General features: G+C 35.5%; 1 protein-coding gene and 1 long non-coding RNA gene across 5 annotated transcripts; both read right to left on the reverse strand.

The window, feature by feature from the left end:
* Nucleotides 1–3,078: 3,078 nt before the first annotated feature.
* Nucleotides 3,079–7,452, reverse strand: LOC147387356 (G-type lectin S-receptor-like serine/threonine-protein kinase At4g27290). 3 transcript variants are annotated; one of them, XM_086421088.1, is made up of 7 exons: nucleotides 6,035–7,452; nucleotides 4,804–4,920; nucleotides 4,435–4,583; nucleotides 4,119–4,329; nucleotides 3,785–4,022; nucleotides 3,551–3,701; nucleotides 3,079–3,466 (listed from the first exon to the last, which is right to left on the reverse strand). In XM_086421088.1, exons 1-7 carry the CDS (start codon nucleotides 7,332–7,334, stop codon nucleotides 3,161–3,163), a joined length of 2,472 nt encoding a protein of 823 aa, XP_086277214.1. In that variant the 5' UTR covers nucleotides 7,335–7,452; the 3' UTR covers nucleotides 3,079–3,160. The 3 variants fall into 3 exon arrangements, with proteins under 3 accessions (XP_086277214.1, XP_086277215.1, XP_086277216.1); XM_086421089.1 differs by lacking the exon at nucleotides 4,804–4,920; XM_086421090.1 differs by lacking the exon at nucleotides 3,551–3,701 and having other exon boundaries at nucleotides 3,328–3,466.
* A 4,093-nt stretch (nucleotides 7,453–11,545) lies between these two features.
* LOC147387357 (uncharacterized) lies at nucleotides 11,546–14,618 on the reverse strand. 2 transcript variants are annotated; one of them, XR_015171332.1, is made up of 6 exons: nucleotides 14,412–14,618; nucleotides 13,983–14,312; nucleotides 13,607–13,730; nucleotides 12,178–12,414; nucleotides 11,971–12,089; nucleotides 11,546–11,723 (listed from the first exon to the last, which is right to left on the reverse strand). It is a non-coding gene; the product is annotated as an uncharacterized LOC147387357 (long non-coding RNA). The 2 variants fall into 2 exon arrangements; XR_015171331.1 differs by having other exon boundaries at nucleotides 13,607–14,312; nucleotides 14,412–14,617.
* Nucleotides 14,619–16,048: the final 1,430 nt, after the last annotated feature.

Here is a 16,048-nt window from a genome sequence, read left to right on the forward strand (position 1 = left end):
ATTCTTCACAGAGCATAGCCATTCTTGAACTTATATAAATAATGGCTATCAAAATTTGAATCATAAACATAAACTAAGGGATCTAATCAAAGGAGAATTTATAGAATGATTAATAAGACAAGCAAGAATAATGAATTTAAAACTACATTAAATGGATGGACTTGCTCTGGCATTATTGAACTCTCATTGCAAGGATTATAGTTGCAGAAAATAATAAAAGAAAGGAGAAGATGGGTGAAGAAGATGAAGATGCAATTTGGTTCCTTCTTAAATGGATCTCCAAAAGAGTTACAATAAGAAATAAATGATGAAATCACTCTTGTTGTTCTCACTATAATCAAAAGCTCTCTCAAAGAAGAAAATTACAGAGCATTAAAGAAAAAAATGAAAAATTACAGAAGAAAAGAATGACCATTTCCTCTAAAATCAACCCTCCAATTTATAGCATTCGTAATCGGGTCATTGGGTTGAATTTTCAGATGATTTGCTTCGAAAGAACCATTCTGTTACAACCACCGATCTTCTAGAACATCTCATGCAAATCTCAAGAAAAAATTCCTCGAGATAACCGCGGAACACTAGAGCTCAACCGCGACGCGGTGACGTGGCAAGTTTTATTACTCATTTTTGGTCACTTTTCTCCTTTTTACATGCACATTGTAACCGGCTTTGTTAATCGTGATAAAACTTCTACGTGCGCTTTATTTATCTGCAATTAGCAATAATATCTCATTAGCTCTATTAATTTAGATAAATAATATTTCTTTGCAATTATTTATGGGAACTAACATTTATACGATGATAATCTTAATGTAATTACAGCCCTAAAATCGAATAATTGAGACCTTATCATTGGAGGTAGCACGACATGGGTTGAGAGGTTTAATTCTATATCGTCCAAGAGTGCAGTGCTTGAAGTATTCATAAGGGGCAAATCAATCCTACGTAGTATCGAGGCCTTTTGATAGTAAAAGCCCAAAAACAAAACCTAGGGCCCATGGGGCGGTTAATTCATGAACAGTATTGGTATTGTTCCGGGGCGTGAAAAATGATATCATAGCATGATGCCTACGTGGTGAGGGGATTGTGTCATGCACACATGGGCGTGTTCCTTATTAGGGGTGTGAATGTGGTAACTCGATCTTGGAGGTAGCATGACACGAGAGGTTTAATTCCACATTGCCCAAGAGTGCGATGCATGAAATATTCATAAGGGGCAAATTAATCCTACGTAGTACTGAGGCCTTATGAGGGTAAAAGCTCAAGAACAAAAATCCTAGGCCCACAGGACGGTTAATTCAGGAACAATATTAGTACTGTCATAGGCTGGGGCGTGACAGTAAAAAACTTTTGTTGCAGTTATATAATTAGATACAAATAAAAATATTTACGTACTCGGATAAATTTATCTATCTATATAAAAGGTTTTGTAATGAATTGACCATTATGCTCCTTTGATTTTTTGTAGGGTAAAAATATTACCTTATCCCCAAAACTCGAATCTCGATTGTGATCTCCCTTCTAATTCCTAAAAGAAAATCTCAAATCTGAGAGATTTCCATTATTAAGATCCTGACGATAAAGTTGGCAAGAATAATCCAAGGGCGAGTTAGAGAATGAATCCAAAAGCCTTTTACTTGTGTGATTTTTCTTGTATTTATAGAGAATAATCCAAAGGTCATTATGGTCTTTCCAAGGAAATTACCTTACAATAGGGCCCAAAATTTCAAAGTTTCAAGTTCTCCAACTTGGAAAATACAGGGTAAGACTCGTTTTCCTTGATTAAAAAATGCGGTGTACTGTTATTTACTAGATTATCCTAGGGTGTCTATTTATTTCTAGGAGGTATGTCATGTAATTTATTGAAGATATAACCTTCCAAGGGAGAAGAAGAAGTGCTTAAAGTTTGGTGGGTCGAATCCGACAGCCAATAGCTGCCACCAACCTACCACTAAAAAAACATGAATAGTTAAGAAAGGGAGATCCAAAGCTGTTTTAAGGTTTTTAATTTTTTTCCCTCGAAGCATCGTCAGATTGTTTCCATGTCATGTCTCTTTCTTCCTAGGAACTGAATCCTGGCATAATCCTTGGGTTCTATTCCACACCATGTGCATGGAACACTCTTTTGCACCCATGAAGAAAAAGAAATGCTAAAAACAAATGAGTCCAACTTTGAAGCGGGCAGAATTTTGGTAGAACCCTCCTTATATACACCACGTGTAATCCAGAGAAGAGGGTTCGACCCAAATTTTGAAGCAGACAGCCCGTTTCAAAGTTTTTTCCAAAACAAATGGCTAGTGACAATAAACCAGACTTGTCATTGGTATCAAAGTCTACTACAGGTATCCCAGACATTTATGCATGGCAAAGAGTCAGAAATAATAGTTGATGCATGTATGCCAATCAATCAAACCCTTATCACTCTTTTGGGCTTTTTTATAAAGGAAAATGTTGGACTGTCTTTGTTGGACGTTGGTTAACACTGAGCTGATGTGGGAGTGCATAGAGAACAGTTGATCTTTTAACTTGTATCTCGAGGAAATAAATCTATGGTTAGATATGCATAGCTATGTCAGTGCAGTGTAGAACGCAGTGTCCAACGAAGACAGTGGTAGCACTATTCTTTTATAAAAATAAAAGAGAGATTTACCTGGCAAACATAGGGAGCGGATCCTTTGTGGTGCGTTTTTCCTGCAGTTCCTATAGTTCCATCGTACGGTTGAGAGAGTGCCACGTGTTATAGAACGAAATTTCCTTTCCTTGAAATGTTATGAGTTCAGCGACCATTTATTTTCCATTGCCCAGATCAGATTTAAAAATAATTGTTTTTTATTCAAATCTGATCCAAATCATTATTTATCATTACATGGTTGATGTGTTAGATTTTATTTTCAACATCCACTCGATCATTTTTTGTATCTAGAAAAGATCAAGAGCATCTTTATGCAACAATAAGCTGCATTTTTCACATAGATACAACAAGGTTACACTAATGTTGCATTTGCAACACAAAATGGGGTTTTTGTGATTTCATCATTGCCCATCTTCCATATATCAGTAAGTCTAATCTATAAACAATTTTGACGTAAAAGCTCCGAATTATATAGTGTCAATTGCATACAAGAGAAAGACATAAATTTGTTTTCCTTGAGAGAATCTTCTATCGACCCCCAAACAATGTAATACTTACCTGATTTGAACTAAACATTTTCTCACTTGATACTGAATTTCCCTCGGTGAGACTCCTTTCATTGTAGAAACCAGGTTGTCTAGGTTTAGGCGAAATCACACCCTCATTACTCAACATCAAAACCACAGATGACATGGTTGGCCTGTCTTCCGGACGCTGTTGCACACACAAGAGACCCACATGGATACATCTCAACACTTCAGACTCCAGTAATTGATCCCCCATCGATGAATCTATTAGTTCCCGCGCCTTGCCTTCATTCCATACTTTCCATGCCTAAAAACAATCCAATTACCCTTATTTGTCAAATAATTAATAAAATATAGATTTTAAGAAGAATATGTTCATCCCTACACTTACATGTCCTATAAGGTTGAGGTCATGATCAGGATGAAAAAATCCTCTGTTTTTCTTTCCACACACTATCTCAAGCACCAATACACCAAAGCTGAAGACATCGGATTTTATTGAAAATAGTCCATCTATTGCATACTCCGGTGACATATAACCACTACATGCCATCATAAAAATAAAAAAATAAAAATTTAAGCAGTTAAAGTAGATGAATAGAGAGGTAAGTGTATTAGTACTTACTACGTTCCAACCACCCTATTTGTATTTGCTTCAGTCTGATCTCCTCCAAAAGTTCTAGCCATACCAAAATCAGAAATTTTAGGGTTCATCTCATTGTCTAATAGAATGTTACTAGCTTTTAGATCTCTGTGAATAATTCTCAATCTTGAATCTCTATGAAGATAAAGAAGTCCTTGAGCTATCCCTATGATGATGTGAAAGCGCTTTTGCCAACTGAGTAAAGTACTTCTTGCTTGATCTGCACCATTTTAACTAAAGGTTTAAATCGAGAGCTTCTTCTGTTCCATGGATAATTAATATTTCTAATATAGTTTTGAAATTTAGAGGGCCTAACCAAAAATAAAGAAGTCCAAACTTTTGTTGGCCATGTACTCGTAGATTAACATCTTTTCTTCTCTCTCAATGCAACATCCAAGAAGCCTAACGAGGTTCCGGTGTTGAAGTTTGGCAATCAAAATAACCTCGTTCTTAAACTCGTTGAGGCCTTGTCCAGAATTTGTTGAAAGCCTCTTCACCGCTATTTCTTGTCCATTTGATAGCTCACCCTAGAGATTTCAGAGGTAGAAATGACGAGGAGAAATATTATTTAACATTCACCTTATAATTATTAATGTTTGAGCATTAATTTGATCAACATTATGGAAAATTACCTTGTAAACAGGACCAAAACCACCCTGACCTAGCTTACTATCAGAAGAGAAGTTACTAGTGGCAGTTGCTATGGTAGCAAAATCAAACAATGGTAACTCCATCTCGTCCTTCTGGCTTTCGTTCGTGTAGTAAATTTTTTGTTTAGTACCTGTTTAGTATAAAATTTACTTAAAACATTTGAATGAAAAGAATCAAAATGATGACAACCACCATACGATCTATGAATTTCTTTTGAATTTTGCCAATTTGGACATCCAAATTTTATGATTGTTTGGAAGATTACAATTACGTTAATAGATCTGTCCATTGACAAAAGAAAATGATTCTTAGAAGAATGTTGGAAAGGGAGGGTGACTCCTTAATTTTACCTCTTTTCTTTGTCTTGATCTTCCAAATAATACAACAGATAAGTATGCCCATGACAACTGCTACTGATACCATCACAATCATAGGTTTTTTCCTCTTTCTTGAATCACCATTTATATCTACATTTCCATTATGGTTAGAAAGTTTAGAAAACAAAAAAATAAATAAATAAATAAAGAATAAAGAATAAAACACACACACACACACACACACACAAGGACATAAACTTTTCTCAATTACCTTAAAACAAGTAGCTCATTAAGAACAAAGCATAATATCATTGATAATATACTACAAGGTTTCACAACTTTTATATAACTTGGCTTAGCTTTTTTTTAATAATAATAATAATAATAATAATTATTATTATACCTATCCTTAATTGTTTTTAGTTTCCACCCATAGATGAGGAGGTGCTTGGCTACCAAATAATAATCAATCCAATCTCTATGATGTGAAAAAATTTCCCCTGTGAAAAACCATTCTAAGTGTCTTAATGTAGTATATATAATGCATTATTTATGTTACTCTGTCATCATATTTTGGACATTGTTTGTATGTTGTTCATCGACGCACTAGTCACATGTGTAGGGGTGTCAATGGGCAGGGCTTGCAAACATATTGACCCGTAATGGATCAAACTTCGGCGAGGATAATAAGGCTGAGATGGTTTTGGAATTGGACTAGTTAGCACCATTAATTCAAGGGACCAAACTTGCGTTAGTGTTGTGGTCTGGTGGTCGACAACTCAACCTGTTAGTATCAGATCAATGTATAAAATCTAAATTTAAAAAAAAAGGTGGTGTTATTGTCAATTAACCACTATAAATGCAATAGAAATATATAAGGGTTAAATAGGTAGTTTTCCTACTTTCTCTTGGCTCAAAAAGGTTATCATTTCTAAAGAAATTTTGTAGTATTGAAAAATATTATTGCAAAAGTCATTCTCACAAAAGTGTTCCAACACAAGCTACTCATCAGTTACAATAGGGAACTCAATCTAAACCAATTAATTTCTTACTTTCCTTAAATACTTTTAAAATTAATTAATTAGCTTTGCTTATAAAATATGTTTATTCATTTCAGGTTTGCCTATGTTATTTTGTGTTTGTGGGTGGGTGGGTGGGGGGGAATGAGAGCCAAAAGTTAAAAAAAAGGAAAAAAATGAAGAAGAAGAATTAAAAAAAGACAGCATCAGTAGAGTAAAATCTAATAAAGCCCAACCATACATACCTAGCTCTGAAGATGCCATTCGAACATAGAGATCTTGCCCACCAAAGTTAAACTGTCTAAGATCAACCAATTCCCCAAACCACATCACACACCCGCTACCTTCTCCTCTAATATCTGAATTAGCATAAGCTGTACAAGAACAATTGTTCGAGCACTTCACCTCACATTCCTTGAGATTCTTGCTCTTGTTCACCCATGAGCCTGATGTCTCAGGTAATTTCACAGATTCAAACTTAGTAAACCCATCTCCATCTCCATCTCCATTACCATTACAATTCAATGGTGTCCTCCGAACGCATCCACCGGACCATTCCCCTCCATCCCAATCATGTTGTGATTTGGGTGTGAATCCCTTTAAACAATTGCAAACCGGCGAATTGCTCATACTACAATTACTATAAGCACCACACAAACCATAACTATCACAAAGGTCTTTCTGCACAGTTAACATAATTATCCACTCCATGTTTCGTTCATTCCATCTAAGAAGTTGAAGTAAGCCCGATGGAGTCAACATGAACCTCGAAATAACAGAATTATTACTGCGTGCGAACACGAAATACATCTCTTTGCTATTCATTTCGAACATTGGATTGGACATCACTTTCGTCATCATCTCAGGTTCACCACTAAATCGAAGCCCATTCCATGGTCCACTACGAAGCTGCTCGATCGATCCCTTACTAAGAATAAATTCGGGAAACCCATGAGGATCAATTCTGAAAGTGAAATTACCAAGAGAAGGGTCGTCCTGGTTCTTCCATGATGTCAATTGCTGACTCAGACCAGTTTTTAAGTTGAATCCAAACTTCATGCTTTCTAATACTGTGTCAGATGGATAATCAAAGCTTTGCCAGAGATAGTTCTCGGGGTCATCGTTGCCACCTTCGTATTTCAAAACAAAATTACCCGAGTCTAAGAGCCGAGCAATTGGATTCCTGGTTGTTGAATGATTCGAAGACCATGACCAAATAATGCTGTTGTTTCGACTGAGAAGTATAAGATTTCCATTGTTGTTGATCTTCAAAATTCCCGATGAATCCGTAAGTGGGTTGTTTCTGTTTGCAACCCAAACTACTGTTTGAATTCTAATGTTCTTGTACCATATCCCCAAGTAGTACTGGTTATTGGAAGTAGAAGGATTGAAGAACCCTAATTCAAAGGTTTGGTTTTCCGAAACTAAGCTCTGGTTGTGTCTGAGGACTTGGTTTGGAATTAGAGTGTTAGTTGCAATAGTTGAGACTTTAGAGAAGAAAAAGAGTAAAGTGGGGATGATGATAAGGAAGAGAAATCCCTCCATTAATTAGTTAAGAGGGTAATCTTAAAGTTTGATTCTTGGTACAGAGTCTTGAACACTTGAAACTTGAAAGACAACCTCTGTGAAGTCAAAGTTTCCTCAGAGAGTTCACACAGGCTCTCTACAGCGTGGTACGTGCAGCGTAATGTACTGCGATTTTGACCCCACTTTAGAGATCCCGCATATCCATTGTGCCACGTGGCATATAATATTTAACTTCTCTTCCACGCTGGTATTTTCTTCTTCCTAAACTAACCTCGATAAGTAAAGTTGAAGTGCAAATCGCAGCTTTTTTTTTTTTTTTTTTTGGCATGCAGCAAGCCACAAATTTTTTTTTTTTTTTATGTTTTGTTTTTATTATTATTTGTTTGAAAAAATAAAATCAGATTTTATATAATAGCATCTGATTTAACAAGTTTAGAATCCTAGATTTTGTAATCTAATTTGTTGCATTAAATTGATGTTAATGATTGAGGTTAATTTTGCAAGAACAAAATATCAGTGTGTGAGAAAAAATTAATTAAATACTCTATGTCATGTGGACCAATGGGTATGCAAGATCTCTAAAGTGGAGGTCAACAAAATCGCATTCAGCCGAATGAGAGTAATTTATAAAATTTGAGGGTTTTTAATACACACGGGTCAATGTGAATGGTCCTTTTCGGATCCGATGATCTCTTTGAAGAGAAAGTAGTTGGCTCAAATTATAATCTCAACATTATATTATACCACTCCCATTTAAACAACTTCAATTTGTTTACAATTATTTATGAATAGGCTTATTTAAAAATCTTAAACCCAAAAAATAGAAATCTAGAGAGAGATGGTGAAGTTTCTACTGGCACACCAACTTTTACTTATTCTCAACAATTCACTTATTTATTTATTTATTTTAATTGAAATTTCATAAATAAAAGTAAAAGTTGGAGTGTCAATAGCTGATCTCTTTATTTAAAAACTGTTTTAGTTTTTTTTTCTTAGAAAATAATTCACCTGGTAGTAAAGCTAGTTTGATTTCCTCTTGTTTTTATGTTGCTCAAGTCAAACAAACGGCAAAAGGCTTATCATAAGAAGTAGACTTCTATGAATCATATGCAATAATTTTGAAGAAAATTGCGCACTTCTCCTTGTCCAAGACAGAGACGAGTCTAGCATTCCGGATTTTAAAGCATTGGTGAAATATAAAACAGGGTATTAATCTCTTGAAGATTACAACTGATCTATAGGAAATCAGCATTTTTCCTCAAATTCTAACAGTCACGTTGTTAGGGAGCCTCAACCCAGGATAGCTAGAAAAGTCTTATATTTATGAGTGAAGCAGGAGTGACTGCAGAAATCACTGCGTTTCACTCTGTGGTCACGTGGAGGTGTGCACAGAATCATAGATGCTTTCATCCATCTCACTGCACTGGGAAATACAGTGCTTGCGCAGTCACTTCAACATTTACCAATATTTATACATCTGGACAGATTTATTAATTAATATGAAGTGAACTTACATTAACATTCCTTTGGTTTTAAAAGGGAAATGCTGAAGTGACATTGAAATTGTCATCGTTTCACACATTGTTGATGTGGATGTGTGTACAGAATCATAGATACTTTTCATCGAGATACGAGTGAGAAGCATCTATAGTTCAGTGCACACCAATGTGTAAAGCGATGTCAATTTCAATGTCATTCTAGCACAACTTGTTTTAGAATTATAAGGATGGATTAATTTATTTGAGTACATAAATATTGTAAATTCTTATCTAATTATGTAATTGGAGTAAAAGTTCTGCACCTTTCGTATTTTCACCCATTTTTATTTGATTTGTGATTTTTTTTCGATGATTGGGGTTTCAAACTCATAGGCCTGTCTAACAGGGGCGAGGTAACTATTCTTTTAGAATACCATATCTTGTCCAAATCCTCTAGGTACATGTAATACACTGCAAACCACACATACTAGGCTGGTGTAGAGCAAGGATTTTTGATAGGGACTATGCGTTAACATATGCCAGAAGGTTGTAGAGGGCTCTTAAGTCAGAGTCCATTGAAAAATACTTTCCTTTCAACTAGTCCATTGATCACCTTGTGGCATCCAAAAACATTATCTGATGCCATAGAAGGTAGAGGATACAATTCTAAGGACCTTAAAAAAAAAATTAAAAACTTATTTTTCATTGTTAAATCTTAATTCTAAATTTGGGGGTTCAATACCCACCCATTTCAACACCTTGGATCAAATCCAAAAAGACTTTTTTTTAATATGAGCTTTTCAATGTGAGAATCCATGTGGACCCAAAGGCCCTTAATATGATTTTAAATGTTACTGATTTAGTTAGACTAGCCTGACTATTTTCCACACTATTAGTATGAGCCTGTCTAGCTTGACTAATTTAGTAAGATTTCAAATTTTACTAAGGTCATGAGCTCATATGTTGGCATCCAAAAGAACATATGATCCCATATCACATGCTTGTATAGAATGAAATTCTAAGGGATTTAAAAAAAAAATTATATTTCACTGTTGATTTTAATTTTAAGTTTCGTAGGTTTTGGAAGTTCGATAGTAATCAATCTGTAACAGCTTTGATCATGATAAACAAAAAATATATCTGTTTATTTGAAGGTTTTTTCATGAAATCTAGAAGCTAGTTATGTTGGATTGCAATTGTAGTAATCCATGAGGGCCAAACTAAGAAAGGAAAGTGTTTCTATTAGAGTTGTGATGACTGCATGAGGTCTAAGTACATGGCTGACTTGGCAAGGGCACAGAATCATAGATCTTTTTCTTCGGGATACACAAGAAAAAGATGTACAATTATGTGCCCTTGCCATGTCAGCCGCGTACCAAGACCGCGTGCATTCATCATTATTCTTTCTATTAGTATTAGTCTTAGAAGATTGGACCAAGGATTCATGTCCTCAGTTTGAATTTTGAAAAGCAGCCCCACAATTTGAAAAGTCCAGGATATACTTCTAATATGATCATAAAGGGGGAGGGGGCCTACATTAGCAAGTGATTTTATTTTATAAAGTTTAATGGGACCATGTAAGAGAGGTATGTGGTCATTTTGAAAAGCACAAGATTATATATCTAATATCAAATAAAGTATGGGGGCTAAATCATAAAAAAAAAGTTCTAAAAAGTTCAATCATCCCTACTTGGCTCCCCCCACGGTTATCTTACTATTATAATGTGTGAAGGTGGAGTAGAAGTTGCTCAACACCAAATTTTGGATCCCACAAATGCCTCCACCTTTACATTTAACTTAATATAATCAAGGTTATTTTAGTCAAAAATAAAGAAAATTGCAATGCATGACATTATATTTATATATATTATTTTTCAAAATTACAAAAATATCCTGTAATGTGTAATATTTAAAAATTCTTTAATCAATGTTTTAAATTATCGATAAGCCCTTTTAATATATGGGCATTTGCACCATGGTTTTAAATATCTCGTACCCAGACCAAGATAACTCATCCGAGTTGTCTCGGTATCGTCCACCAACAAGATGAGTTGACAAGTCGTCTCAAAGACATCGTTTATTCTAATTCTAAGGCATTATTTTAAATCTAGTCCGAGATGTCTTAAATAAATCAGATATCTTGTCCAAGACAACTACGCAATCTCATTCATGGACAAGATGAGACGTCAAAACGAGTTTTAAAACCATGATTTGCACGTGCAACCTTCTAGCATATCTAATATCAATTAAAGTATGATGGCTAAATCATATTTTTTTTAAAAATCCAAAAGGTTTAGTTGGGGCGAGAGCCCCAACTCGTTCCTACTTGGCTCCGCCCTTGATATCAGATAAGTAGGGATAAATCCCTATGGGTGGTCAAAGAGAGGGGCTTGAACTTAAGACCTCTCCCTTTTTCGAGAGATGACTTAGACAATATTAAGCCCAATAGTAGTTGATTTTTATTTTCTTACTGTTTCAATTGCGTGTTCTCAAGTTTTCCTATTTCATTCTCCAATAGAATGGAAACTCTATCCAGCATACAAGAAATTAACACAACACATATCTGAAATAATAAAATTTGTAAGCTTGGTACCAATAAATAAGGTAGCAAAACAATCTTCTATCAACCCTCAAACAATGAAAAATGTGTCTCTGAAGAAGTTACCACATTAGAAGACAACTTTTTCCCACTTGTTGATGAATCTGCCTCGATGAGACTCCTTTCATTGTAAAAACCAGGTTTTTTTGGTTGGGGTCATGCTACCTAACATTAAGCAACAGATGACATGCTTGGCCTGTCTTCTGGCTGCTGTTGTGCACATAAAAGACCCACCTGGATATATCTCTACACTTGAGACTCCAGTAACCCATCCTCCATCCACGTATCCACTAATTCCAAGGCCTTGCCTTCATTCCATAGTTTAAATGCCTAGGAAAAAAAATGAAATTCACTTCTGTTAAGAAAATTAGAAACAATGGAGAACCCAAAACAAAACAAAAAAAAAAAGATGCAATCACCTACAGAAATACAAAGATTTCTGTAACATCAGGCTCCACAAATCATAACAATGTCTTATTCGTTAGTTGTTACAAAATGGAAAGGAATGCAAGTTCTAGATAATTACAAATTTAATTTAGAAGAGCTAGGATGGAAAGACATTAATTGCTACGCTTACATGTCCAAGAAGGTTGAGATCATGATCAGGATGATAAAATCCTCTGTTCCTCTTTCCACTAATTAGCTCCAACACCAAAACACCAAAGCTAAAGGCATTGGATTTCAATGAAAATAGCCCTTCCATCATATACTCAGGAGACATATAACCACTAGGTGACATCATCAAAGAAAAATAATTGTAAAAGTTTAATTCTACTATACTTACTAAGTTCCAACAACCCTTGCTGTTACTTCTTCAATCTGTTTTCCTCCAAAAATTCTTGCCATGCGAAATCTGAAATTTTGGGGTTCATCTCACTGTTTGGTAGAACATTGCCAGCTTTGAGATCCCTATGGCCAATTCTCAGTCTTGATTCTCTGTGAAGGTAAAGAAGTCCTTGAGCTATGCCGACAACAATGTTGAGGCATTTTTGCCAACTAAGTAAAGCATGTCTTGCTTGATCTGTACCAGTTTCACAAAAAAGTTAAGCTTTTGTCTTCGGACTCTAGTAAAGAAACAATCCAATTAAGTCAAATATGTAAAGTTTTAAGAGTGGGTTATCTCGCAATAGTTTTGTCTATGATTTTATATGCTACTTACAATGTGAACTGGTTATCCTTCTTCTAGCATATGTCTAGATACTAAGTGGTACTACTAGTTGTATTTGGACAACCCCTCTAAAGTTATAGTAATACTTGTAATGTTTGTCTTCTATTAGTGAAAAAAATCTTGTGGGGGCAACCAAAATTGAAAATTTTCTTGTGAGGGCAATAGCTCAAATTTTCCGGTCAAGGGGCTAGATTGACCCTTCCTTTGGTTCAATGTTTAAATTAGGGGTTGCCAGTTGTACTTTTTCTCTTCATTAATATAATTTGCTCAGTTAGAAGAAAAAAAAATTTATATGGATTCTCTGATTCATTTTGTAAAATTAACAGAAGAAAAAGCTTCGTTTTGTGATAATGAACCCCCAAGATGATCAAGAAAACAATAAAAGATAAAACCGAAAAACACAAAACCCAAGGAGACTTATTTGTATAAGAATTTTTTACTAATTCTGAAGCTGCCATCCGAAGATAAAGATCTTGTCCACCAATGGTGAATTGGGTAATGTCAACCAAATCCCCAAACCATAGGAAACAGCCACTGCCTTCTCTAAAATCAGAATTAGCGTAAGCCGTACAAGAACAATTGTACAAACCCCTCATCATTATTGTTGCAATCCAATGGTGTTCTCCTTATGCATCCACCTGACCAATCAATCCGTTCTCAATCTTTCGGAGATTGATGTACTTAGCTCATACAAGGCATAGAAGTGTTGAGATTTTAGAAGATTTATGATTCTTTCCTTTCTTAGTCTGATTGCCCTTATGATTTGTTTCCTTCTTAGTTGTATATTAGCTGTGAGAATAGCTGTGAGATTGTGTTTAATTAGGTATGATTGGGTGACTGTAAACGAGAGTGATTATAGGAGCTTAATTGTAGGAAAACATTCTTTAAATATGGGTTGTAATGTGACAGATGAAGATGAATAAAAATTACTATTCATCAGTTTTGAAGATGGTATTAGAGCCTCTTCTTTGAAACCTTTGAAGAAAGAAAAGAAATGTTTTTTGAAAATACCAAACCCAAAAATCCATAAACCCATAGAAAATACCTTCAAATCTCCAGTTGTAAACAAAGCTAGAGAGCTTTGAACATCATCGCTGCAGATCTAGAGATCCCAATCTCTGTCATTGTCATCGCCGCAGTAGAAAAGCACAGCAGAACCACCTCTGTATCTGCACAGCCGGGACTTTGTTATCCACTCGATCGACGAAGTTGCCTTGCAGAAAAAACCCTATCTTCCCTTCCTTAATTTTTTAAGGAGATTCAACTCCAAAAATAAAAAATTCCTCAACTCATCAGTCATAAACCCTCAAAGACGAACCAGAACATAAAGGAGAGAAGAGAAGAGAAGACGATAGTCCAATATTTTCCAAGATACGAATCAACAACAAAAGCACCAAGTAGAGGAAGCATAGATACTGCACCAGACCACTCGTTCACGTTCTCTGCAGCAGAGACCGTTGATTGGCGAAGAGGGCCAGTGAGATAGGTTATGAGGTTTGATGAGATTCCATAATAAGCGAATCACTCTGTGATCACCACTTTACGGAATTGGTTGAGATCCACAATAGAACTCTTAACCGCCTCAGTGTTCCGATCGATGTCATCAATATCGTGAACTAACTGGAGGGCGAAACCAGAGGCTGACTCAAAGAGGAGGTACAACGCCATTGGAGAGAGATTGACAGAGAGAGAGAAGAGAAAACCAGAAACCACGTTTGTTATCAGCAACGTCCAGTGCTTCTGTGATTTAACTGTCAATTAAAAATAAATAAATAAATCTAGGAATCAATCGGAACAAAATCAGTTCCAGTTATTTCAGAAAGTGATTTTAATGCAAGAATCATCCTCACCGAATCCAACTATGATATTTGAAAACTAATGGAGATGCATATTGCTGAAAATGAGAAATTTGTCTACATTCGGGATAAGACAAAACCACCCATAGAATCAGACGATAAATATAAAAAATGGTATGCTGAAAATCATAAGGTAAAGAGATGGTTGTTAATGTCCATGAGCCTAGAAATTATGAAACGTTACTTATGTTTACCCACCGCTCAAGAAATTTAGAGTGCATTATCAAAGACTTTCTATGATGGAAGTGATGAATTGCACGTTTTCACTTTGAATCAAAAGGTTTTACTGCCAGACAAAGTTGCAAGTTTTTATCTGAATATTATGGAGAGTTGGTAGTCATGAAAGACCCTGATGACATTGCAGCATATCGAAAATTCATTGAATGACTACGGGTACACATTTTTCTTGTTGGATTGGACAATGACTTCGACCAAGTTCGAGGAAGGATTCTACGTAAAGATCTAATTCCAGATTTGGAAGAATGTTATGCGTTGATTCGACAAGAAGCAATACGCCATGCTACTTTGAAAGGAGAATCTGACAATCATGACACCTCAGCAATGATAGCTCAATAACGATCAACTCCAAATTGGTAGGATCGAACCAAGACCAAACATTCTAAGACAAATCCTAATGCTGATAAGTCAACCTTAAATGCACTCATTGCAAAAAGACTGGTCGCTGCTTTGAATTTGTGGGATATCCAGAATGGTGGGATCATACTCGCGATCAGCGGAAAAATGATTCAAAGAAAATCTCGATTGCAGCTGTTGCCAAAATAAAAAAGAGGATAATGTTGTTGAAAATGCCTCTACATTGGTAGCTGCTACGGATAATGGTGGTAAGATTTTAAATATTTCTGCATCTGTTATTTATAGTGCATGGATAATTAATTCTGGTGCTACAGATCATATGACTTTTGATTCTAGACATGTCTCAACCCTTAAACCTTCCTCACAACAAATTGTTTCCACTACCAATGGTAACACGACTCCAGTTATTAGAGAAGGATACTTAACCCTTACTAATACTTTGAACTTGGACTCTGTTTTAGTTGTTCCATCTTTAGATTACAATCTTTTGTCTGTTTCCCAAATCACTGTAGTCTTATATTGTATTGTCATTTTTTGACCTAAATTTTGTGTATTTAAGGACATCCAAACAAGACAGACGATTGGTTGTGGTATTAAGCGTGGGAAGTTGTATTACTTGGACTTGTAGTCGAAGGAGTCCAACAAACTGCGACAAGCCTTGATAGCAGATGGGTCTGAAGGGGAGAAGAAAAAATCTGAAATTTGGATGTGGCATAGACGCCTAGGGCATGCTTCATTTGGTTATTTAAAAAAAACTGATTCCTAGTTTGTTTGCAAAATGTGATGTTTTTGTTTTTTGGTGTGATGTTTGTGAACTAGCAAAAAGCCATCGTGCTTCGTTTTCGTTGATTTTGCATAAAAGCTCACTCCCTTTTATGATTATACATTCTGATGCTTTGGGTCTATCTAAAGTCCCAACTTTGGGAAGATCACGTTGGTTTGTTACTTTTATTGATGATTGTACCTGAAAAACCTAGATATGCTTGATGAAGTCTAAAGGTGAAGTGAACTCATTATTTCAAAATTTTCATACAATG

The sequence above is a fragment of the Akebia trifoliata genome, chromosome 13 (assembly GCF_017979445.1).
Source record: "Akebia trifoliata isolate Shusen 1 chromosome 13, ASM1797944v1, whole genome shotgun sequence".
NCBI classification, from domain to species: Eukaryota; Viridiplantae; Streptophyta; class Magnoliopsida; order Ranunculales; family Lardizabalaceae; genus Akebia; species Akebia trifoliata.

Bases quoted from the DNA above. Each gene is read 5' to 3' on its own strand.
- LOC147387356 (XM_086421088.1), bottom strand. From the start codon at position 7,334: ATGGAGGGATTTCTCTTCCTTATCATCATCCCCACTTTACTCTTTTTC. The intron at 4,584-4,803 runs GTAAAATTAAGG...TATACTAAACAG, and splicing joins GATCAAGACAAAGAAAAGAG to GTACTAAACAAAAAATTTAC. The intron at 4,023-4,118 runs GTTAGGCCCTCT...AAAATGGTGCAG, and splicing joins TTTGGACTTCTTTATTTTTG to ATCAAGCAAGAAGTACTTTA.